The 24,679-nt window shown below is 43.7% G+C and overlaps 1 protein-coding gene across 7 annotated transcripts in view; it reads left to right on the top strand.

Moving 5' to 3' along the window:
* The window catches only part of ATP11C (ATPase phospholipid transporting 11C), a 172,102-nt gene that overhangs the window by 88,857 nt on the left and 58,566 nt on the right, over positions 1 to 24,679 (top strand). For 6 of the 7 annotated variants that reach the window (XM_043570518.1, XM_043570515.1, XM_043570517.1 and 3 more), the window contains exons 4-12: positions 828 to 908; positions 3,265 to 3,372; positions 13,974 to 14,102; positions 16,138 to 16,241; positions 18,172 to 18,222; positions 19,163 to 19,227; positions 19,568 to 19,649; positions 20,586 to 20,736; positions 21,797 to 21,994. In XM_043570518.1, the coding sequence (XP_043426453.1) occupies positions 828 to 908; positions 3,265 to 3,372; positions 13,974 to 14,102; positions 16,138 to 16,241; positions 18,172 to 18,222; positions 19,163 to 19,227; positions 19,568 to 19,649; positions 20,586 to 20,736; positions 21,797 to 21,994 (969 nt within the window). The remainder of the gene's footprint in view (positions 1 to 827; positions 909 to 3,264; positions 3,373 to 13,973; positions 14,103 to 16,137; positions 16,242 to 18,171; positions 18,223 to 19,162; positions 19,228 to 19,567; positions 19,650 to 20,585; positions 20,737 to 21,796; positions 21,995 to 24,679) is intronic. The other variant, XM_043570522.1, reaches the window with a different exon arrangement.

The raw sequence follows: 24,679 nt of genomic DNA, 5'->3' as shown, positions 1-24,679 counted from the left end.
CCCCTAAATATCTCTGGAGGTTCGTTCCACGTGTACCTTCGGCCACCCTTATCCAGGCCAACATCTTTTACTTGGATTATGGCAGCAGCCTGCTAAAGTGCATTCCCTGCCTTCTCTCCTGTTCCCTTCCATTCCGCTTGCCTCAAATGAGGGAGAATGATCTCTCCAAACTGTAGTTCTGTTCATGGGACCTCTCCTTGCCTAAAAGCTTCCGTTATTTCCCAGTGTGGGCTAAAGCATGAACTCTAGCCTAGAGGGCCCCGCTTGGTCTTGCCTCTGTCTCCCTCTGCAGCGGCCATCTCACACCACACTCTTGCCGCTGGCTTCCTTACACTCCCTCCAACCACGGAGACTTTGCATATGCTGTTCACTGTGCCTGAAAGCCCGTCCTTCATCTAGTTCATTTCCGCTTACTCTTTAGGTCTCAGCGTCTCGCTTGTTTCAACGTCTGGTTTTCCTGTCAGCTGCCACCTTTAGGAGGGCAGGGACTGTTCTCTATCTTATTAAAAGCGACATCTGTAGAGCGTAGCCCCTTAGAGCCCAGGGGCTGAAAGAAGGGTGCTCAGCAAATGGATGGTGAATGATTGGTTGTATTTCATTGGAGGAGTTAATCCAAGCTGGACTGAAAGCGAAGCCTGAATTTAGAACTGTTATCTTCAACTAACTGCTGTGCGGATTGCTTTTGTTTTGATGAGCGTTAATACTCACCCTGCTGCCGGAATGTGTCTTGTCTGTACTTTTTGCCTGAAATGGATGCAGCAGGTATGTCCCGCGTGCACGCAAATGGCCTGTTTTCATTTCACGTCCAACTGAATTTCTTTCCCTAGGTCACGGTAGACACGCCAACGAGCCCCGTTACCAGTGGACTTCCGCTTTTCTTTGTTATAACTGTTACAGCCATCAAGCAGGTAAATTTCTCATTCACAATTACGCGTGCATTTCACTCCTGTCTGGTGTGCATTTTCTTGTCAAAGTTCCTTTTTCATATTTATATGGAGTGGGCAGTATCCTTGATGGATTCAGTTTATATTCGGCCCCTGTCGAAACCATGAAAATGACTGGAAGGTACATCTTTAATTTCGTTTGCCCATTTGCTCCTGAGTATTCGTGTGGGGGGTTGTAACCCGAAAAGAAAGTCGGGAGAAGGTACAGCTCAGTCAGGAAATGAGAGGCGAATTTTTCCAGTGTGGTATATCTTTATCCGAAAAATTCCCATTCTAGTGAATTTTTTGCTGTCGTCGCCTAAAGCAGAGAACTCGATAACACAAATGTTTTATATGTGTTATGTTCCCCGATGCTGCCGAAGTGGGTGGTGGGAGAGGAGACTTTTATTCTTGTTTGTCATCAAAGCCGACGATTGCCATGGTTTCTGATGCTGATGTCTTTGAAGTATTTTGAGCATTTTGTACGATTGTCCCTTTGAAAACTTCCACATGAAATTGAAAGTGGAAATGGGAAACTGGAGGTGAAGAGTGGGTGGCAGTGTTTATCAGGCCCTGGGACAGTCCGTAGGACCTGGCTAATTGCAAACATACTTTTAGATAGTACTTATCAAAGAGCTCTAAAACTTACCCTAAAGAACTTCAGAAATGAAGGTCTGCTTAATGGTATTTGGAACAAGGTTACCGGTCCTCTTAGGGGTTATCTGGTCTTCTATCTTCCCTACCAGGAACTGCAAGAATATTTTATCAAGTGTTTGGTTGCTAAATAAAGACATTTGGAATGTTCTTTCCCTTAGGCTGTTAGGATTATTTTCTTTAACATCACAGAATTGCCAGTTCCAAGAATAGCTTGCATGGTTTACAAAAGCTCTTACTGATTCATTTTACTCCCTATACTAGTTCATGTTAGGGCCTTTCTTTCCTCACTGACATCACAGAAGGTACCATCGGAAGTGATAGCCGAGCATTGTCATAAAGAGGGACAGAACAGGAATGAATATAGCGCTGGGAAAAAAAGGGAAGGCGATCAAGAGATTTTTTTTTTTTTCAAGCAGTTATATTTGAAAAGGTACAGACATTATTATAAAGAAAAAAAGGAGAAGAGGTCATGCTCAAACAAATGCACATCCTCTTTCCTTAGTTCCTTTAGCTTAAATTTACTTCATACAAAAACCCAACGAAAAATGAGCCATTAGACCTTTCCCTGATTACCTTTAACTCTAAAAGATGAACACCAATTTATAGTTTCCTTTACCACCAAGTCAGTGGAGAAGTTTAACTGTTGAAGTCCTAACCTTATCATAGATTCTCTGCCAAAATAATCCAATCTTGCCTTTTCTATTCTCTATCCCTTGGAAAGAATTCTATTTCCTCAGAGATGGTCGCTCCCAACAGTCTACTGTAGAGGAATATATTTAAGTGATTAGGTCTGTAAGAAAATAAAACCCAGGGGGAAAAAAATTGTCAAATTAAAAAGTAAGGAAATTGGGGCACCCGGGTGGCTCAGTCGGTCAAGTGTCCGGTTTTGGCTCAGGTCATGATCTCACAGTCGTGAGATCGAGCCCCGTGTCAGGCTCCATTATGAGCATGGAGCTGGCTTGGGATTCTCTCTCTCCCTCCCTCTCTGTCCGCGCCCCCCCCCCCCCCAACCAAATAAAATAAACATTTTTTAGAAAAGGTAGAGAAATTAGCACTAACTTGAATAAGAGTAGAATCAGAAGAATAAGTCATAGTCCTTCACATATTACGGTTCTGATGCCTGTGTTTTCATTGATACTCATCTGTGGAATGGCGAAACCTTTTAACACAGTAAAGCTATTTACCGAAGGGGTGTTTTGAAAGCGTATCTTAGTTTTGCTGTAAAAATATACAGTGTTGTCTCTTTAGCAGAGATTAGCAGAGATCTCAGTTGAGATTAATATTATAATCTCAACTGGTGACTCAGGGAGGGGGGTTATAGAACTTTATTAAGAATTTCTATGAGGGGCGCCTGGGTGGCTCAGTCAGTTAAGCATCTGACTTCGGCTCAGGTCATGATCACACACTCCGTGAGTTCGAGCCCCGCGTCGGGCTCTGTGCTGACGTTAAGCATCTGACTTCGGCTCAGGTCATGATCACACACTCCGTGAGTTTGAGCCCTGCGTCGGGCTCTGTGCTGACAGCTCAGAGCCTGGAGCCCATTTCAGATTCTGTGTCTCCCTCTCTCTGACCCTCCCCCGTTCATGCTCTGTCTCTCTCTGTGTCAAAAATAAATAAACATTAAAAAAAATTAAAAAAAGAAATTTCTATGTGAGCTTGACTATAGTTATTTTTATCCCCTTAGGGATATGAGGATTGGCTGAGACACAGAGCTGACAATGAAGTCAACAAAAGCACTGTTTACATTATTGAAAATGCAAAGCGAGTGAGAAAAGAGAGTGAAAAAATCAAGGTACGTTTGTAGTTAATTCTTTTTTTTTTTTTTTTAATCATGGTAAAAACACAGCATTTTAAAATGTACAATTTAGCAGCATGTAGTACATTCACACCGTTGTGCAGCCGTCCACACTATCTAGTTCCACAACGTTTCCATCTCCCTAAAAGGTCGCCCCCATCGGCAATGCGTAGTTATGCCACATGTCCTCCCTCTCCCAGGCCCTGGCCGCCACTAATCTTCTTTCTGTCTCTATGGATGTATCTGTATCCATGGATGGATGGATGGATGGATATGGATGTATTTACATTTCCTATAAATGGAATCATACGCCGTGTGGCCTTTTGTGTCTGGCTTCTCTCGCTTCATGTAATGTTCTCGAGCTCTATTCTTGTTGTAGCATATATTAGTAATTCTCATTTTTATGGCTAATATTCCATCACACGGCTTTACCATTTTTTCTTTACCCGTTCGCCAGTTGATGGACATTTGGGGTTCTTCCCACCTGTTCGCCATTCTGAACATGGCCGGTGTGAGCATTCGCGGACAAGTTTTTGTCTGAACACCTGTTGTCAATTCTCTGGGGTATATACCTAGGAGTAGAATTGCTAGGTGACAGGGTAGGTCCGTGTTCAACTTTTTCATGAAGCACCAAGCTGTTTTCCACAGCAGCTGTACCGTTTTACATCCCGCCAGCGATGTACGAGCGTTCCATGGGATTATTTTTATCACCTAATGAGACCCCTGTCAGGAAGATTTTAGACTCCCCCACATCGAAGAGTATTTTTTGTTCCCAGCAGATTTTATTTCAGTTAATAATAAACATTACTTTTGAGAGTTTTAGGTTCACAGCAAAATCGGGCGGGAAGCACAGAGTTCACGTACACGCCGTTTTCCCACACATGCGCCACGTCCCTCGCCATCAGTACTCCATAGCGGCATACGTGTTGCAATCCATGAACTTACACCGGCACGTCATTATCACCCGAAGCCCACAGTTTATGTTAGAGTCCGCTCTTGTTCGACATTGTGTGACCTCAGACGAATGCCCGATGACAAGTACCCACCGTCGTGATGCCATACAGAATCGTTTCACTGCCCTCAACATCCTTTGTGCTTTGCCTCTTTATCCTTTCATCCCTCCCACGCCAGGTCTCCACTAGCCTTTTTACTCTCTCCGTAGTTTTGCCTTTTCCATAATATTAACACTGTTAGAATCACACACAGTATGTGTAGCCTTGTCAGATTGGCTTCCTTTACTTAACCAGACGCGTTTAAGTTCATGCCCTGTCTTTTCGTGTCTTGATACGTCCTTCCTTGTTAGCACTGAATGATACCCCATTGTCTGGAGGTACCAGTTTCCCAACCATTCACCTTCTGAACGACGCCTTCGTTGCTTCCGAGTCATGGCAATTAAGAATCAGGCTGCTGTAAACATTTATGTGCAGGTTTTTGCATGGACCTGAGATGTTCATTTATTTGGGTAAATATCAAGGAGCGCGCCTACTGGATTTTATGGTACAAGCATGTTTTGTAAGAAACTGCCAAGCTGTCCCCAAAGACGCTGTGCATGTTGCGTTCCCATCGGCAGTGAACGAGAGGTCCTGCTTGTCCACATCCTGGCCAACGTTTGTCGTCAGTGTTTTGGATTTTGGCAGTTCTAATAGGTGTTTAGTGGCATCTCATTTTTGTTTGAATTTGCATTTCCCGAATGATGTATAGTGTTCAACATGTCTTAATGTGTCCACGCCCTCTCGATATCTTCTTTCGTGAGGTTGTCTACGCAGGTCTTTTGTCCACTGTTTTATGGAGTGATCATTTTCTTATTGTTGAGTTTTAAGGTTTTTAGAAAAATATTTTGGAGCTGTCTCGGTGGCCCAGGTGGTTAAGTGCTGACTCTTGGTTTCGGCTCAGGTCATGGTTTGTGAGTTCAAGCCTCGTGTTGGGCTCCACGCTGACAGTGTAGAGCCTGCTTGGGATTCTCCCTCTCTCCCTCTCTCTCTGCCCCTCCCCTGCTCATGCTCGTGCTCTCTCTCTCTCTCTCTCTCTCCATAAATAAACTTCAAAAAAGAAAAAGAATACTCTATAGAAAAGTAAATAAAATAAAATACCCTGGATAATAGTCTTTTATCAGATATGTCTTTTACAAATATTTTATCCCAATCTCAAAGTATTATTTATTTTTTATTTCATTCTGTTATTGTGATTTAAAAAGCACATAACATTAAGTTGACCTTCTTAAGCATTTTTTTAAAGTGTAATCTCCATTTTATTTTTTTTCCAGAGAACAGTTTTTCTTCCGTCCTCAAAGACTCAGCTCCTTACATGGGCTTTGGTGGAGGTCGTGGGGCAGCACCCACGGGTCTAGATCGGGGTGGGGGTGTTTGGGCCTTCGGAGCCTCACGAGAGCGATCCCGGACTACCTTGCCGTGAATGGCAGAGCTCACACAGTAATGTAGTTGGACGTAAAGCTTGAGAAGCACATAGGCCCTAAAGACCCTTGCTTCAGAAATGTCCCTGACGGCAGCGGCCTCTACTGTGTTACACATAACGAACTTCGTAATGGCCTTGTCCTTGGGCACGCAATGAGTGCAGTGGCTTGTGGCCCTTTGCGGCATTACCGTAATTCCTTCCTTTCTTGGTCATCTTGGAAGCAAGGACCCAAGAGAGCCATCCTAACCATTTTCTTTTTTAAGATTTTATTTTTTTAAATAATCTCTACACCCAGCGTGGGGCTTGAACTCACAGCTCCAAGATCAAGAATCACGTGTTCCCTTGACTGAGCCAGCCGGGCACCCACGCCGTCTTAACCATTTTTAAGTGCACACTTGCAATAGTGTTAAGTATATTCACGTTGTTGTACAACAAATCTCTAGAATCTTTTCACCTTGTAACACTAAAACTTTATAACCACCAAACACTACCCCCTGCCTCCACCCCTTGCTAAACACCTTTCTACTTTGTTTCTATGACTTCGACTACTTTAGAGAAAGACTTCCCATGACTGAGTTCATACAGTATTTGTCCTTTTGGGACTGGCTTATTTGACTGGCATTATGTCTTCAAGGTTCATCCATGTTGGAGCATATGACAGAGACCCCCCCCCCCCCCCCGCTTTTTTAAAATAACTGATAATCAATTTATTAAACAGGTTGATTTAAGCATCTGCAATGGTGACTTGCATGTACCTCAACTCCTGGTTCAATACTAAGACTACATAATATTCCATTTTGTGCATATATTATATTTTCTTCTTTTTTTAAAAATATTTATTTGTTTTTGAGAGAGACAGAGAGAGACAGAGAGTGTGGGGAAGTGGCCAGAGAGAGAGAAAGAATCCCAAGCACGGAGCCCATCATGGGGCTCCGTCCCATGAACTGTGAGATCATGACCTGAGCTGAAATCAAGAGCCAGACCCTTAACCAACTGAGCCACCCAGGCGCCCCTGCATTTTCTTCCACCTCTTAGCTATGTGAATAATGCTAGGACAAACACAAGTGTACAAATACACTTGAGATCCTGCTTTGAATTATGTTCGATATATACCCGGAGCAAAATACCCAGAAGCAAAATGTCTTAATCATGGGGTAATTCTAGTTTTAATTTTTTGAGGAACCTGCGTTCTGTTTTCCGTAACGGATGTATCATTTGACCTTTGCACTTAGAGCTTACAAGGGTTTCAGCGTCTCTGCCTCTCCGGCACTTGTTAATTTCTGTTCTTTTGATAGTGGCCATCCTAACGTGTGTGAAATCTCTCATTGTGGTTTCCATTTGTACTTCCCAAATGATTAGAGATGTGGAACACTCTTCATGTGCTTTTTGGCCACTTGTGTATCTTTTTTGGAGAAAGTCTATTCAAATCCTTTGCCCATTTTTTAACCAGGATATTTGCATATTTGTTGTTCACTTGTAGAAGTCCCTTATATTTTCTGGATATTATCTCTTTATCAGATATGTGATTGGCAAGTGTTTTCTCCCATTCCATAGGTTACCTTTTCCTTGTGTGATTGTTTCCTTTGGTGCCGTTTTTAAGTTTGATGTATTCCCATTTCTAACGTCGTAGGTCCAAGAAATCATTGCCAAACCCAGTGTCCTGAAGCTTTTTCCTGATGTTCTTGTAGGAGTCAAAGAAGTTTAGGTCTTACATTTAGGTCTGTGATTCATTTTGAATAATTGTTGTATATGGTGTAAGGTAAGAGTCGAACCTCATTGTTTTGCATGCAGGAACAGCATTTATTGGAGAGACTGTCCTTCCCTCGCATAGTCTTGGCACCCTCGTTGAAAATCACTTGGCCGGCCGTATGTGCAAAGGTTTATTTGTGGGCTCTCTCTTCATTGGTCCATATATTTCTTTACACCAGTACCATACTGTCTTAATTATTGTTGCTTTGTAGTATGTTTGGAAATCTGGGATTGTGAGGACTCCCCAAGTTTGTTTTTCCTTTTCAACAGTGTTTTGCCTACTTGGGGTCCTTTGAGATTCCATATGATTTTAGGATTTTTTTTCCATGTCTGCAAAAAAATGTCTTGGCATATTGATAGGAATTCCATTGAGCCTGTCATTGCTTGAATAATGCAAGCATTTGAACAAGCTTAAATCTTCTAATTCATGAACACGAAATGTCTTTCCACTTATTTTTATTATCTCTGATTTCTTTTAGCAATGCTTTGTAGCTTTCCTTGTGCAAGCCTTTAACTCTTTGGTTAAATTTATTTCTAAATATCTTATCTTTTTTTCTTAAATTTTTATTTAAATTCCAGTTAGTTAACATACAGTGACTATTTTATCTTTTTTGATGCTATTGAAAATGAGATTGCTTTCTTAATTTCCTTTTTGGATTGGTCATTGTTAGTGTATAGAAGTACAACTGATTGTGAGTGTTGGTTTTATATCCTGGAACTTTGCTGAATTCACTTACTAATTCTAACAGGTTTTTGTGTGTGGAATCTAGGGTTTTTTACGTATAATATTATGCCATCTGCAAATCAGGATAATTTTACTGCTTTTCCAATTTTTATGCCTTTTATTTCTCTCTCTCTTCCCTCCCCCCCCCCCCTTTTTTTTTTCCGTCTAATTGCTCTGGCTGGAACTTCCAGTACAATGTAGAATTGTCATACTGAGAGTGGACATCCTTGCTTTGTTCCTGATATTAGAGGAAAAGCTTTCACTCTTTCCTCACTGACTATGATGTTAGCTGTGGGCTTTTCATACATGGATTTTATTATGTCGAGGTCATTTTTTTCTCTTCTGTTTATTGAGTGCTTTTATCATGAAAGAGTGTTGAATTGTGCCAAATACTTTTTCTGCATTGATTGAAATGACCATATAGCTTTCGTCTGTTGTTGCTCTTGTATGTTACATTACACTGATTGACTTTTGTATGTATCCTTTCATTCCCAAGGATAAACCCCATTTGGTCATGGTGTACGATCATTTTAAACGTGCTGTTGGATTTGGTTTGGTAGAATTTTGTTCAGGATTTGGTCATCAGTATTCATTGAGGATATTGGTGTGTGGTTTTTTTCTCTTCTCTGTCTTTTCCTGATAAAACGGTATCAGTAATTCTGGCCTTATAGAATAAGTTTGGGAGTGTTCCCTCTTTGATTCTTCAGAAGAATTTGAGAAGAATTATTTTTATTACTTGTTTCAGTGTGTGACATAGAAAGGCCCCCCATCTTCCTCCTTTTGTTCCTCGGGCTTCTTTCTTTGCCTGGAGGCCGATCTCAGCCAGGTATAATCTTAATTAAATCAGTTTATGCTATTGTGTGAAATGCTATTTGATTCGGCCCTTTCTGGAATATTTGTGTGTGGCAAGAAATGCTTATAAACCAAAAGTATCTAAATGTTTGATTGCTTGCCTGGGAGTGGGTAGACTATTGTTGAGTAAGAGAGTAACTTGGTGTGTACCCTCAGCGCAGTGGGAATTTTTTGAAGGGTTTTAAAGCCAGGAGTCACTTGCAAAAGAGGATAAGAGCCTATATCAGGATGATGCTAGTAGAGATAACGATAATAAAAATAGTAGTTAACATTTATATATAACGTAAATATGCCAGGTATTCCCTGTCACGTTATATTAACTGATTTAATGCTTACTTTAGGGGCGCCTGGGAGGCTTAGTCAGTTGAGTGTCCAGCTCTTGATTTCAGCCCAGGCCAACGATCTCACGATTCGTGGGATCAAGCCCCGCGTTAGGCTCTGCGCTGACAGAATGGAGCCTGCTTGCGATTCTCTCTCCCTCTCTGCCCCTCCCCTGCTCGCATGCTCTTGCTTGCTCTCTATTTAGAGATAAATAAACATTTAAAAAAAATCCTTAGCTTTATAACAGTCCTACGAAGTAGGTGCTTGTACTGTTCCCTTTTACAAATGATTAAAACTGAGGCTCAGGGAGGTTAAGAAACTTGTCCATGATTAGTCAGTGGAAAGCCTGGGATTTGAAACGAGTTTGGCTGTAGAGTCCCTGCTTATAACCACAACTTTGTACCACCCGCCTTGTGATTAAGATAAATGGATCTATTTGGAATATATTTTGGAGGTAGAATCATCAGGATTCAGTGATGTATTGGATGCAGGGAGGGAGAAAAAGAGCAAAAAAGAATAAAGGTAGCCTTCTTGGTTTTGGCTTGAGGAGATGGGTGAATTAAATTGAGCTATTTAAACCAAATGCCAGTGCCATTAAATCAGATGGAGATCCGGGGAGAAGAATGGGTTTTGTGACAGATGTGGGAGTAAAGGGGAAATCAAGAATTCCATTTTAGCCGTGTTAATTTTGAGATACCTATTAGACATCCAGATGGAATTGTCAAGGCTAGAACCGAGACCTATTTGAGCTGTCAGTTGAAATTTGGATTTCATCAACGTGTAGATGGTACATGAAGCCATGGGCCTAGATGGAATCTTAGAAGACAGATGAGAGCCTACAGACAGGACTTGAGGATTCCCAAGGTGAAAGGAGCTCACGGTTCTCTGTAAGGAAGAGTATGGGTGTTGGTGTTGGAAATACAGAAGCGTTTCTTCAGGTTCCCTGATTATTTCCCTTTTTGTATCCAGTCTGCTGACTGAGCCACCCAGGCGCCCCTTAATCATAGTTATTTTTATTTTTACATGCCTGTCTTATAATCCAACGTCTCAACGTTTCGGGAACTGGTCCTGTTGATTCCTTTCTCTCTTCGTGGCAGGTCATCTTTGTCTTGTGTTTTATGTGTCTTGTATTTTTGTATTGAATTTTGGACCTCGTATGTAAACCAAAGCTAGAGACCCAGGTCAGTCGTATTTGTGTTCTGAAGTGGGCACACCTCTTCCGTCTGCCCATCGGTGTGAAGGGTAAGCGAGTCCAGTCGGGACTTGAGCCGGCTTTGGTTTTTGCTGTATAGCTCTCGCTACTTTCATTCAGTACCTCGCTGGAAATTCCAGCTCCGGGAGTGCTGGATTGCCATTGCCCTGTGCTTTGTGTGGGGCCCAGGGTACCAGAGGGCCTTCGTCAGTGTTCCTGTTCCACCCTCCGCTTGCGGCAGGTCCTTATGGCCCTGACACCCCGAGTGCCCGTCTGGGCCTTTTCTCCTCCCCCCGCGGTAGATTGCTGTTTCTTACTGTTATTCGTTGCGGCTCCTGGTGAGAACAGAACGATTTCTTCTTGGTTCTCCTGCTCCCGTATTCAGCAGGCCTTGGGCGCCTTCGCCTCGGTTTCCACCCTTCTCCCAACGGCGGTTGAACTCTGCCTTTTATTAGCGCTAGGACCCCGGTATCAGCAGCTTTTCTGCCCCATCCCCAGCAGCAAGTGGTGTCCGCTTCTGCCTCTCCTCTAGCAGCGGTCACGTTTCCTGAGACTGTACCAGGGAAGGCTTCTTGCCTGTCCCCTAGACCTAGATGGCTTCTGCCTCCCGTGAGAGCAGGGTCCACGATTCTGGATGCTGGCATATTTTGTACCTGTCTCCGCACAGCCATCAGTCACACCCTGTATGCCTGTACCAGTGAGGGAAGGCTCTTTTCGGCCTCCTGCCCTGGTGTTTTCTCAGGGGCACCCGATGGATGCCTGTAAAGAAGAAATGATGGGTGGTTATGATCCCGTCTTCTCTGTCAGGTTCGCAGAGATTTGAAACTGTCACGTTAGCTCCCATCAAGCCCTGAAGAATTGCTACAGAATCTGGTTGTTTTCTTCTGCTGCCCTTTTATGGCTGTCATCTCGTGCTCCTGTGCCTTGTGAATTGTGAAACAGTTCGTTTCTCCTGTCTCTCCTCACCAGGACTTTTCACCCTTTGAAATTCAGTTTACGTGGTTGCCTCGCAACCTCAGCTCTCTGATGAACTAAAAAAAAAAAAAAAAATCATACTTTTGCAGATGATCTGGCTTTTTCCGATATTTATCAGAAGGGATAGTGATGTTCTCTTCATGCTTTTAACTAACGCTAAATGGAAGTAAAACCTGAGTTGAATGCTTCAGGGGACCGTGTTGTTCCTTTTCCTTAAAAGCCCCTTCCTCCTTCCCGCTCGCCTTCAGGGTAAGGCCTAGCCTCTGCCCAGCCTTCTGAGATCTGGCCTCTGACCACCTCACCAGCCTCAGCTTGCACTCCAGGTACAGGGACCTTTATAGTTCACATCTAAGCAAATCGTAAATGGCGTAGGGGCGCCTGGGTGGCTCAGTCGGTTAAGCGTCCGACTTCCGCTCAGGTCATGATCTTCGGTTCGAGAGTTCGAGCCCCGCATCGGGCTCTGGGCTGACAGCTCGGAGCCTGGAGCCTGCTTCGGATACTGTGTCCTCCTCTCTCACCGCTCCACCCCTGCTTGTGCTCTGTCTCTGTGTTTCAAAAATGAATAAACGTTAAAAAAATTTTTTTTTTTAATCATAAATGGCGTAGAAGAAATTGTGTATTTGTGGCGCGTCTTTATCGGTGCCTAAGAATCCTCTTCCATCCTTTAATACGTGTTTCCTTCTTCTCAGATGATTGAGGATTTTATTTGTTGTTTCTCATCTGTGTATTTAATCATAGATTGTAGTTTTATGTAAGCAACATAAGTGTTTATGTAAGGGAGGAAGGAAAGAGCCAACAAAATATTATTTACAAATTAGTTCAGTTATTGATGCTGTTTCTCTTGGCTACTGATTAAGATTGGCAAGAAAATAAAATGGTTCCTGAATAGGTCTCGGAATCCTCATCTCTGTCTGCCAAATCGTGTAGCAAATAGACGACAGGTGTGTCATTTATTCGGCATTTCACAACCAGTGCGTCCGGGTTGGTGCTCTAGCTATTGACACACACACGCGCCAAAGTGGGTTGTGTTCTGCCACAAGCAGCTTCCTCCATTTACCTGAGGGGCTGTACCAAACTGACGCCTAACATTTTCTCTCTGTGCCACGGTACGGAAAAGGTTGGGAAGCACCGAACTTTCCATTCCTTCCATCCTTCCCCAACATCTTACGACTGTCCATAGGCTGGAGGTAAAGTAGTTGCAGGGTGTTCGCAAGAATCATCGGATGGTGAATATGTGCCAGGTACTTCGCTAACTGCTTTACCTGTGTCCTCACGTCACGCTCAGACCGATCCTGTGACGTGGTTGCAATCATCTAAGGCCCTTGCCCAAGCTCATAGGGAAGTGGCAGAGCCAAGCTGTAAAGTCAGGTTCAAAAGTCCTACCTTTTAGGGGCGCCCGGGGGGCTCAGTCAGTCAAGCGTCCGACTCTTGGTTTCGGCTCAGGTCATGATGTCTCAGTTTGCGAGTTTGAGCCCCGCATCGGGTTCAGCACTAACAGTGTGGGACCTGCTTGGGATTCTGTCTGTCTGTCTGTCTGTCTCTCTCTCTCTCTCTCTCTCTCCCTCTCTCTCTCCCCCCCCCTCCCTCTTTCTCTGCCCCTCCCCTGCTCGTGCTCTTTCTCTCTCTCAAAATAAATAAACTGTAAAAAAAAAACAGTCCTACCTTTTAGCCATTATGATTTATTCCCTACATTATTAAATTCTCTGCAATAGAAATAGTTCATGATTTCTTCTCTCCTGTTTTTCCTACACTTGAGCTTTGGGGACTTGCTGATAGGAAATGGTTTCTCGTGGCTGTATTAATGGATTGTTCTGGTAGCAGATGAATTATTGGAAAGCGACCTATTTGAAAATTATGTTTTTGTCCCAACGTTTTTTCATGGGAAAAATAGATGCCTCTCTGATTAAGTTTTTCCGAGCACTGAAGAGGGAACTGGTGCCCTACGGTAACAGCTGTGAGCGCACGGAAGGCAAAAGCGTGTTGAAATATGCACGATGCCCAGTGTCCGGGAAGTGCTCAAGTTGAGACATTTAGATTTTCTAGATTCCTTCATGAAGTGATGATACTCGGCGTCTTATTGAACGGCAGTGCCCAAAACATCAGAGGGCAAATGGGTCCCTGGGTACCAAAATTGTTTCTTTGACATTCAAGTTCAACAGTAAGGACATCTGACTGCATCCTTAAGTCCTTGTGACCTGAAGGGGGATTCTGAATGTTGAACAGTGATACTCTCTCGTTACCTTTCACGTGGCATAGGACACAGACACTCTTCTAAGAGCGGGACAGGTCTCTTGCTACTGTTTTGGCTTTAGTTTGAGATCTAATGAATGCTTTGTTCGGGATTAAGAACATTTCTTTTTCTCCGTGTACTAGGTCGGTGATGTAGTAGAAGTACAGGCGGATGAAACCTTCCCCTGTGATCTTATTCTTCTGTCGTCCTGTACCAGTGATGGGACCTGCTACGTTACTACGGCCAGTCTTGACGGGGAATCCAATTGCAAGGTAATGGAAAGGAAACCTTGCCTGAGCGGAGCTCGGGACAGTTCGTCATCTAGCATTCCTTCCCACTGCCCCCCCCCCCCCCCATCTTTTCTTTTTTCCTGTTTGTGTAAGTTTTGTATTCAAAGACCGCTTTTGTGGAATCGTCTTTGAATTTCTAAGCAGATACACAGCTTGAGGGAAAAGGGCGGAGTTCACTGAGGAAAATACACGCCCCAGATAAAAGCCACTACCTTTTTTGTAGCACTGCTTGCATTTGATATTGACATCTCCCATTCAGTGTTTTATTTGGGCTTTTTAAAATGAATGTCTTCAGAGGCTTAAACTATGTAACTACAAAAATAGCTTCATATACTCTAACCTTGGATCTATTTTTATTTTTAAAAGGAATGAATATTTCCTTTAAACAATGCTTCCTCATGGCTTATAGAAACTCTACCTTGCAGTAATTTGATTGCTTTCTTTAAAAAAATACCTTAGGGTTTTGTTTGGCGAATGTCTGTTTTATTGCAACTAGGAAGGATTATAAATGTGTTAAAATAAGTTTGCTCAAACTGGAAGATCACTTACTTCCGTGGTACTTTCTGGCAGTCAGTTCTTGGCCGCTGTCCAGAGCTCCACAGGGCACGAAGATGCATCCTCTATATGCTGCCTTTACGGAAGGGCACTGATGGGCTCACCTCTGTGTGTACCCTTGAGGCCTCTCTCTGCTTGCTTATTCCATCTGGAGTCAAGAACCAGGGCTCAGGATGTGAAACAGGAACTGAAACGCCTGTTAGATGATGAATTCCGTACTTCAAGGGCACGGTGATGAACTCGTCCGTTGAAACCGTTCAAAAACAGAGTTGAATTTGAGGGAGGGAATGTCCAGATAAAGATCAAGAAATGTACCTAAAGATTCCCTAATAGGGCAAAAAGTTGCCTCGAGACAGAAAACTTTCTAGGGCTTTCTTTTTTCCGTTAAGTTGATCTGATCAAATCAGCTCAAAGTACACGGGTTTCAAAATCAGGTGACAGTTTTAAATAGAGCTCTAGCACTTCTGTCGTATTCCCAGAAGACTGTGCGACAGACAGCTTTCCCTTGTGCATAAGTGGTTGCAGTCTTTCGGTCTGTGTTAGCCCTCCTTTGATGATTTATAGATGGGCTTATTGGAGCCTGCCTGGAGTTCTGGGTAAATCAAGTGCATAGTATACACTAGTAGAATATTCTGTCTGGCTAAAGCAAGACGCATCATATCCCTGCTCCTCGTATAAAATGTAGCTTCTTTGAACATTTTCTTTCTTTTTTTTTTTTTTTTTTTTTTTTTTAATGTTTATTTATTTTTGAGAGAGAGAGAGAGAGACAGTGAGAGCCAGGGAGGGGCAGAGAGCGGGGCGGGGGCACAGAATCCGAAACAGGCTCCAGGCTCTGAGCTGTCGGCACACAGCCCGATGGCGGGGCTCGAACTCACGAACCGTGAGGTCATGACCTGAGCTAAAGTCGGACGCTTCACCGACTGAGCCACGCAGGCACCCCTGAACGTTTTCAAGATCATTAATTATGCTATTTGTGTCATGTATCTATTAATGAATTTTTTCTTTCCATTGGCAAAATGTCAGCCTTCTTATGACCAAAAGGGTTATTGATGTTCAACTCATATGTATATATTTATATCACTGTACTCTATGGTGAGCAAAGTAATAGATCTCAGGTCTATAACTAGGAGAAAAAAAACAAACGGATTGCTTTTCTTCATTGGGTTTTCAGTTAAGGATATACGTGCTACCCATGGAATTCTCCCTGCTGTCACTATCAGGAAAAGCTTTTCGTCTTTATTATCTTTTAAATCCCTTTGCAGCAGGGTTATCTTTCTAATTGTTTGTAACGTATTTGGAGAATAATACCATCAAATTTAGTTAGTGGGAAAGGTGCATCAGTCTTTGTATTATCCTGGCAAAGCCTCTTACGAAAACATCCCGTGTTCCTGGACTAAGGTGGGTATACGGTTCTGAAAAGAAGCACTTGTTTGTTTGTGCTTTTTCTTCTGCTTTCATCTAGACACATTATGCAGTGCGTGATACCATTGCGCTATGTACAGCCGAATCCATTGATACCCTCCGAGCAGCAATTGAATGTGAACAGCCTCAACCTGACCTCTACAAGTAAGGATCACCTGGTTTCACTTTACAGCTGTCGGCCGACGCTGCTTCCCTTTGCTGCCGGTGTTGCAAAGAAAACACCCGCCCCGTAACCAGCCTTCCTTCATTTATGTTTTTATGAGCCTTTCTTTCCTTCTGGCAGGGAAATGAATCAAACGCTACCGGCCTAAGATACATCACTGTGGGCCCAGAGACCTTCCTTGGGATTTTTCTTTTATTTCTGGTACTTGTAAACATGACCATCTATCACATTTTAAGATTATGTTATCCCAGAAAGCTGATCTGTCAGGTTCGTGCATTAATCAGAGTTAAGTAAAACAAAAACAGACCCCCGTTATGTGTCATTCAACATCACAGAGAGGAAGGGGACGTGGAGCCATGCGCTCTATCCATTTTCGTGACGATCACGATGAACTGAGTGTTGCAGACAGGGCCGTTTCTTGTCCTCAGTAAACAGCTAAGTTGCATCGTTTCCTCTCTTTTACTCTGCTTAGGCCTTCTGGAGCAGAGTTGCTGATTAACAGTCATTGTCCTAATGGGGGGACCAAATGGTTGGATGTGGCTTAACACCAATGCACAGTAGTGGAAAAACAAAGTATTCATCCTACTACAAGAACAGTGTCTTCCCTCCTTCCCATCTCTCCTTGTCTCCTCTTTCCCTTCTTCTGTATCCACCTTGATAGTAGGAACCGGGACCACAGAACAAACCAGCTGTTCCCTGCCTTCAAGGAGCTCACAGTTTGCAAGGCAGAGAAAATATCGAAGCTAAGCGTACAGTACAGTGACGTAATAGAAGGGAGGAGAAGGTCCATGGAATCACGGGAGATGAAGTGACGACTTCTGCCTGTGTTAGAGAATAATACGCATTTTTGCGTGTGTATATGGCAACTCCTAAATTTTTCACTTACCCTAAATAGAAAGGAGAGTTTTAGGGCAGGGAAGATTTCTCTAGGCCAGATCGAATTCCTTTGCTGTGTGACTTCAGAATGCCTGCCCTGGTACCACCCTAGCGGTCACCATTTCCATCGTAATTGCCTGTTTACTTGTTTCTCTTTTGTGCAAGGAACACGTCCTTCTTATTAGTGTCTCTGCAGCACCCGCCACGGCACTGGCACAAGTAACATGTGGCGAATGAATGAGCAGACCATCGTACTTTACATATATAGAATAATAGTTCAGTGTTTCTGAAAAAAATTATAACGCCAGTTACCAAATACTCCTAACTCTCTCGTGAAGGAGAGTTCGGCCTTTTTACCCCATTGTTGAGAAACGCAGATTACCAGGCAGCCGTATTAAGTGATCAGATCGGGCTCGGGATTGGTCAGCCGAGAGACACAGGTTGGAAATTTCCAAGACGGTAACCAGATGTTTGCCGTCTGAGACTAACGCAAGTGCTTCTCAAAGGGTGATCTTGGGCCAGCAGCGGCCGCACCTGGGAACTTGTGGGAAGTGCAGATTCTCACCTGAATCATAAGCTTGGGGATGGGGCCCAGAAATCTACGGTTTAGTAAGCATTTCAGTGGTTGTGATGTGTGCGCAAGGAAACAGCTCCCGAACTGAAGGTTTTCAAAGTTGCATTTTAGCACCGGAAATCTTGCTTCACATAAATCTAAAATAGAGATCAATTATTTATATAACGTGTAAATGAGCAGAGGTGTCATGTGCATGCACAATGCCAAGTAGATTGTGAAAATCGATTTAGAATCTTGGTTTGCATTCTTCTAATCCGTAATACTATTTTTAAAATTAGATGACAGTGTTATACACCTTGTTGGTTCCACATAACTTTTTTATGGTTATATAATGGGTTTTTGTAGTTCATGCAGTCTTACCTCGTTTGTATTATTTGTATCTCGATCCCTTCCCGTTTTTGTGACGTATAGATTTTCATGTTGACATAGAAGATACATTTGCCATTATGTTCTTTTCGCAGGTTTGTTGGGCGGATCAATATCTATAGTAATAGTCTTGAGGCGGTCGCCAGGTTAGTTTGTCGTTCCTTTGATCGGTCCTTTTTGGGTGGTGGTGGGTATATTTCTCTTGAAAGCCCATTAAAATAGCCAAATCCTTTTCTTTATAGAAAGGGACGTAAAGGTGACTAAAGCTGGATCAACTAGCCAGTGTCCCGGTAGTAGGTCTTAAAGTAACGGGATTGGTAGGGTTGTGGTGGCGGGAGCTCTCCCAGTGTGTGTGGAAGGGGTGGTGTTGGAAGTGACCCTGAGGGCGTCCAAAATCTCAGAGCTCCAGGCACTTGGACTCAGCTCCCCAAATCTGTTCGGGGCTCTGTACGTTTTGTTCTTGGCTGTGCAGAACCGTGCTTAAGGGAGAGTAATTGAGGGATGAGGGGGACGGTTCAAAAGCTGAGAGAATTACCCGGACTGAAATAAAACGGAAGGCTAATCATTTATAATGAAGCAATCTATATAAAAAGGGAGGTTTTCTTCCCCCTTCTGTCCTCCACACCGCAACGCTCCCGCTTGGTCTTTATAGCCACGCCCACAGGGAATTTCCACCCCAGGTGCCCCGCGATGGCCCCAGAGGCGGGTTGGCTCTTTTATAAATATGTCCGTGTGTCTTTCCCACCTTGCCAGCTACTTTCCCGGTCTTTTCATTTGTCACCTTTTCCTTCTCCCTCTTGCTGTGTCTGCCTCCTCATCCCTTTCTCTCTCTCTGCGTCTCTCCACCTCTGTGTGTTGCTGGCTACATCTGTGCCGTGCTTCCGTCTGCGGGGGGCCGTCCCCTCGACAAGCTTCACACGGAAGGATCTTGCAGCTCATCCCGGGGAGGAAGCATAAGACATAAGCGCAAAGACACACTCTCAACCCCTTGGAGATAGATGTGTGTTAGGGCCGATCACGTCCCCAGGGTTGATGCTGATGGGTGTATCGGGCTGTTTGGATAAGCTGTGTTCATTTTTCATTTAGGTCTTTGGGACCAGAAAATCTCTTGTTGAAAGGAGCTACCCTAAAAAACACCAAGAAGATATATGGTGAGCAATTTTTTAAGATCTGCTTCTCCGAAATATGCTTTGTCAAGCCCATGCCTAAATGGTGCCTGTTAAAAATGAAACGTTGCAGATAACTGCCACTCAACCTACGCCTGTTTTTAGGGGTTGGGAACTTATAAGATGGTAAACTAACTTGAAGTATGAGAAATAAAGCGTGTAGAGTTAAAATTATATTATAAACGCTCTGTCAGCTGGTGACTAGACTAAGGCTTAGAATCCTTCCTTTTATAGATGGAAAAAAATTGATAGCTCCCACTCGGTGGGGAGTTGGTTGGCAGTCGCACTGGCAACCTAGTTTTCATTATATTCTTTTATTCCTTAGGAGTTGCTGTTTACACTGGGATGGAAACCAAAATGGCTTTGAACTACCAAGGGAAATCTCAGAAACGTTCTGCTGTTGAAAAGTTAGTGCACACCGCAATTTCTTTGTAGTGACTGAACTGTGAAAGAGATACTTCTCAGTAATTCCAAACACCAACCATAACAAAAAAACAACATCAATTATAATAGCAGCTACCATACCGAGCGTGCTGACTTGTGCTCAGTGATTTGTATGTCTGATTGAGTCTAATCCTCTGAGCAGCTCTACGGAGCAATTCCTATCAGCCTGTCTGCTTTGCGGATGAAGAAATGGTCTCCGAGATGATAAGTGACTTACCTAAGCTCGTGTAGCTATTCAAGGGCAACGTTGAGTTGAAATATAGATGTATTCCGTTTTGCTGCTAGACAATTGGCTTGGGTTCCTCTACTGGCTGTACATGGGGAAGTTCAGCAACATAGAGAACGGTGTCCTGGCGACTACTGACGTGGTACTTGCTAGATCTTCAAGCCAGTTGCTACAGCATTGGACCTCACTGTGTCGTTGCCATGGATACCCAGTACATCAGTGGCACCCTCTCCATAGCTCTACTTCCAGATTAAAAGAATCCGTCCTCGGTTTGAGGATTTCACATTTGCTCCCCCGCTCTCTACTGCCAACCCTTAGGATTTAGGGAAACGGAAACGACCTAGTCTTTCTATAAGGGTCGAGCAGGTGATGTGCATGCGTGTGTGTCTCCTATCGCTGGTGGATCCTGATCATAGGTGTGTTAAGCTAGTTAGCCACTGTATTTTGGGGGAGCAGTGCTGACCAACGAACAGGTCGGGGCTGGCCTTTCCACGTGACCACCTGGGAATAACGCTTCCACGGTGATAACCGAGGTTTGTACATACCGGCTTGTGCTATGGTTACACACTGCACACGGGAGGAGCTTTAGGAAACGGAACAGTTACACGTACGTGTGGTTGATACCGTCAAGAACGCTGTGGTTTCTAAATCCATCATATCTTATTTTTTTCAGATCCATTAACGCCTTCCTGATTGTGTATTTATTCATCTTACTGGCCAAAGCTGCAGTGTGCACGACTCTAAAGTATGTCTGGCAAAGTACCCCATATAACGACGAACCTTGGTATAACCAAAAGACTCAGAAAGAGCGGGAGACTTTGAAGGTAACCTGTGTTATGCCGCAACTTTTAACTCTTGCTAGACATTTTAACCCTAGCACTTTCTGACCAGGCCGCCGTTTACTGAAATGTTGCTCAGATAATGATACCTTTTGTTAGCTTCTGAGTTTTCTCCTCGTCGTCTGGCAGCCCTAAGCTATTAGATATTGAAGAAGTTTTATAGTTTTTTTTTAACTTTAGACATCTGTGCTTGTTTCTGGCCCTTTAGTTTAGAGTTGTTGTTTTTTTTTTTTAATTTTTTTTGTTTTTAACGTTTATTTATTTTTGAGATAGAGCATGAATGGGGGAGGGGCAGAGAGAGAGGGAGACAAAGAATCTGAAACAGGCTCCAGGCTCCGAGCGGTCAGCACAGAGCCCAACGCGGGGCTCAAACTCGCGGACCGTGAGATCGTGACCTGAGCTAAAGTCAGATGCTTAACTGACTGAGCCACCCAGGCGCCCCAAGAGTTTTAAACAGCTGAACAAGAAATCCCTGGCTTGTGATAATGGTAGGAACATAATCGACACATACATAGAAACTTTGATCCTACATTCTTACTGGGGGGAGGGCAGAGAATTTAAGGAAGTGAAAAAACATGAAGTCAAAAGGTACATTTACTGAAAAATAATGATAAAATTGAGGGTGTTTTCAAATTTTTATTTAAGTTGATTGATTTATTTTGAGAGAGAGAACGAGCATGGGAGGGGCAGAGAGAATGGGAGAGAGAGGATCCCGAGCAGGCTCCACACTGTCAGCACAGAGAGCCCAACGTGGGGCTCGAACTCCCGAACCATGAGACCATGACCTGAGCCGAAACCAAGAGTCAGACGCTTAACCGAGTGAGCCACCCAGGCGCCCCAAAATTGGGGGTATTCTTAAATGTTGATTTTACATGCTGTGATAAGAATTTTGGCCACTGACCTAGTATTGGTAGGAAGGTTTTTTTTTTTTTTTTTATAGCAAGAGCAGTGCTTTCAGCATTGAAATAAAAAGAAAGCTGGTTGTCTCGTACTTGTCTGATGGAACCGTGTGTCTAATCAGCATGAACTATTTCTTTTGTTTTAGGTTTTGAAAATGTTCACTGACTTCCTGTCATTCATGGTTCTATTCAACTTCATCATTCCTGTCTCCATGTATGTCACAGTAGAAATGCAGAAATTCTTGGGCTCTTTCTTCATTTCATGGGATAAGGATTTCTATGATGAAGAAATTAATGAAGGAGCCCTGGTCAACACATCAGACCTTAATGAAGAACTTGGGCAGGTTAGAACGTGTTTGTACTTACAAGAAGTTAACATACTGAAAATATCTTTTCTTAGACCCTCGATCGCCAATCACCAATGTACGTGACCCTTTCACATTTAGAAATGTGATTCAAATATTCCTTTATACGGGCATATCATGAAGGCAAGCACTGTTTTCGTGGCTATAACGTTATTTTGTTGGCATTTTTGAGGAGTATCCCGGTTTATATGTTAAATTTGAATGTTAGAGAAATTTGCCTATCACTTCTCCTGGTGATGTGGTTAGAGTATGGGTTATTGCTTTGGAACAGACAGTAGTCCCCGGCTGTTGTCATTTGGGGATGGACTCTAGGGTAGTAAACAAAGCTATTTTGCAAATGCATTTCGTTCCGTAAACAGAATTGACCAGTGTTGGCCTGCTGACATTTGCTCGATGTGTTTCTGATCAGACGAATACATTCCTAGCAAGCAGGCTTGTTTATTCCAGTGCAAGAATTTAAATGGAGGCAAAATGTGAGGGCACGCACTCCTCAAAATGCTTTTTGCTTCATATACCAGTGCAGCCCAGGCCGTGGCCTCATTCGTTCTCCAAGCCGGTGCAGGCTAGCTGTCATTCTTCAAAGGATGACTTCTTAGGCGCTTCTCTTATCAATATTGAGAAAGTTTTTCCCTTTGTCTGAATTTACCGTGTGCCGTGTAATGATCTTCACAAGCTGTGGGAATTTTTTTTTGGCTTTCATTTCATTCTCATGATATTTAGAATGTCAAGGCTGCGGAAATGTCATTTCTATGACTGCGTGATGCAAATTCAGTGCGTGGAGCCACGCGGCTGGAACAGGGCCTCACTCTGGTTTTAAATGGTGCCGACTTACATCTGCACCTCAAAACTCTCTTCCTGAATTTAGTCTCCCCTCTGCCTCTGCCCTTTCTGTTCTTTATCCAGCCTCTGCCTAAACCCCAGGACGGTCTCAACAGCTACAGTCCCAAGGGTGAAAGGACACTCCAGATAACATCTTGTTGAGACCTGACTGCACGGCTCCAGAACCCCCGACTGTGGGACGTGCATCCCACAGAGATACTGAGTCACCAAGGAGAGAACCAGAAACGAATGAACAAATGCTTTTCCCTTAGATATTGTTCCCGAAAGACTCTTTTGAAGGTGACTTCAGCTGCCACGGCTGACCTTACTTAACCTTTTTAAACCAGAAGTTTTCATCCCGGGAACAGAGCTGTCTGAATAGAACTACTTTCGTCCCAATAAAAAGCATCACTCTATGGCAGCATTGCATGCAAAAAAAAAAAAAAATTGAGTGATAAGCCACCTCTGGTGAACTTGCCTGGACAGGTGCTTTAGTTGAGCAGATCTGCCTATTCCAGATCCAGGACCTGGACCTGGGGATTAACCTCCCTAAGGATGAACGTGGCGACAGCCCCAGGGTACTGCAAACAGAACAGCCACCGTTCTGCGTGTGACTCCCCGAGCGCGCCAGGGACAGGCAGGGTGTCCAGGCCAGGTCCGCCAAATGGGACTCTTCCTCTTTCTTTCAGATCTCCACCTCAGCAGATCCACATTGCCTATGGGAATGTAATCTTGTATCATTCAGGCCGTAGTCACGCTGCAGAGAGTCAAGTAGAGCTTTGGGTAACGATCTGGTAAATTTGATCAGTGAAAAGAAACCACAGTTTTCATTTCGGCCACCATGTTGTTCCCCCACCCAAACCTGCCTTTCCCGGTGTGATGGTCCTTGAGTCAAATCACTAAGTTAATAGCCAGATCACTACTTCCATTTATACGGTGTAACAACAACTTGCCTTCATTACCAGCCTAGCTGTGTGGAAACGACCTGAATGAAAATGCAAAGAAGTCTTGAAATCGTTTCCCAGGCCATTTAGCATTCAGTGGACCAGTACGCACAAAATTAAGTGTAACCCGTTTCCTCTTTGGTGAGTCATAATTTCAGATCCGTAGGACTTCATGTTACAAAAAAGCAGTGCCCGTTAGTTCCCATCGATACCATTGCAGACCCTTGCTTCACACTCTTTAAAAATGACCCACGTTGATGTTTTACAAATAGCCCCTTCAGGTCTTCCAGCTGTGCCGAATGGCGTGTCTGAGTAGACACTCTGATTCCGGAAATTCCGCCCAGTCGTTAGCTATTGAACGTCCACTGCATATCAAGAATATGTTGCTGGTACTGAGGTTGCTATCACAGAGTAAACAAGGAACCCTCAAGTTGTTCACCATCTAGTTAGGGAAACACCCGTATCGTACTTAACTACAGCGATGTGATAAGTGATCAGAACAACAAGGCCTCCGGGATGATGGAAAGAGTCAGGTGCTGTGCGATTTGGGTCAGGTCAGCAGCAGCGACGATCAGCATCTTCATGACACCTTACAGTTTATAAGCATTTATTATCGTACTTTATTTTCCAGTCTTTTTTTTTTTTTTTTTAAGTTCATTTATTTCGAGAGAGCGAGCCCGAGCACAGGAGGGACAGAGAGAGAGAGGGGAGCGAATCCCAAGCAGGCTTTGCGCTGTGGGCGCAGAGCCCGACGTGGGGCTCGATCCCACAAAGCAGGAGATCGTGACCTGAGCTGGAATCAACAGTGGGACACTTGACCAACTAAGCCACCCAGCCGCCCCTATTTTCTTAAGTTTACAGGCTTGTGCAGCAGGCTGGGTTATTTAAGGTTAATATTTAA

Source organism: Prionailurus bengalensis, chromosome X, assembly GCF_016509475.1.
Source record: "Prionailurus bengalensis isolate Pbe53 chromosome X, Fcat_Pben_1.1_paternal_pri, whole genome shotgun sequence".
Taxonomy (NCBI): domain Eukaryota; kingdom Metazoa; phylum Chordata; class Mammalia; order Carnivora; family Felidae; genus Prionailurus; species Prionailurus bengalensis.
This window is presented reverse-complemented; position numbering and strand designations above follow the sequence as displayed.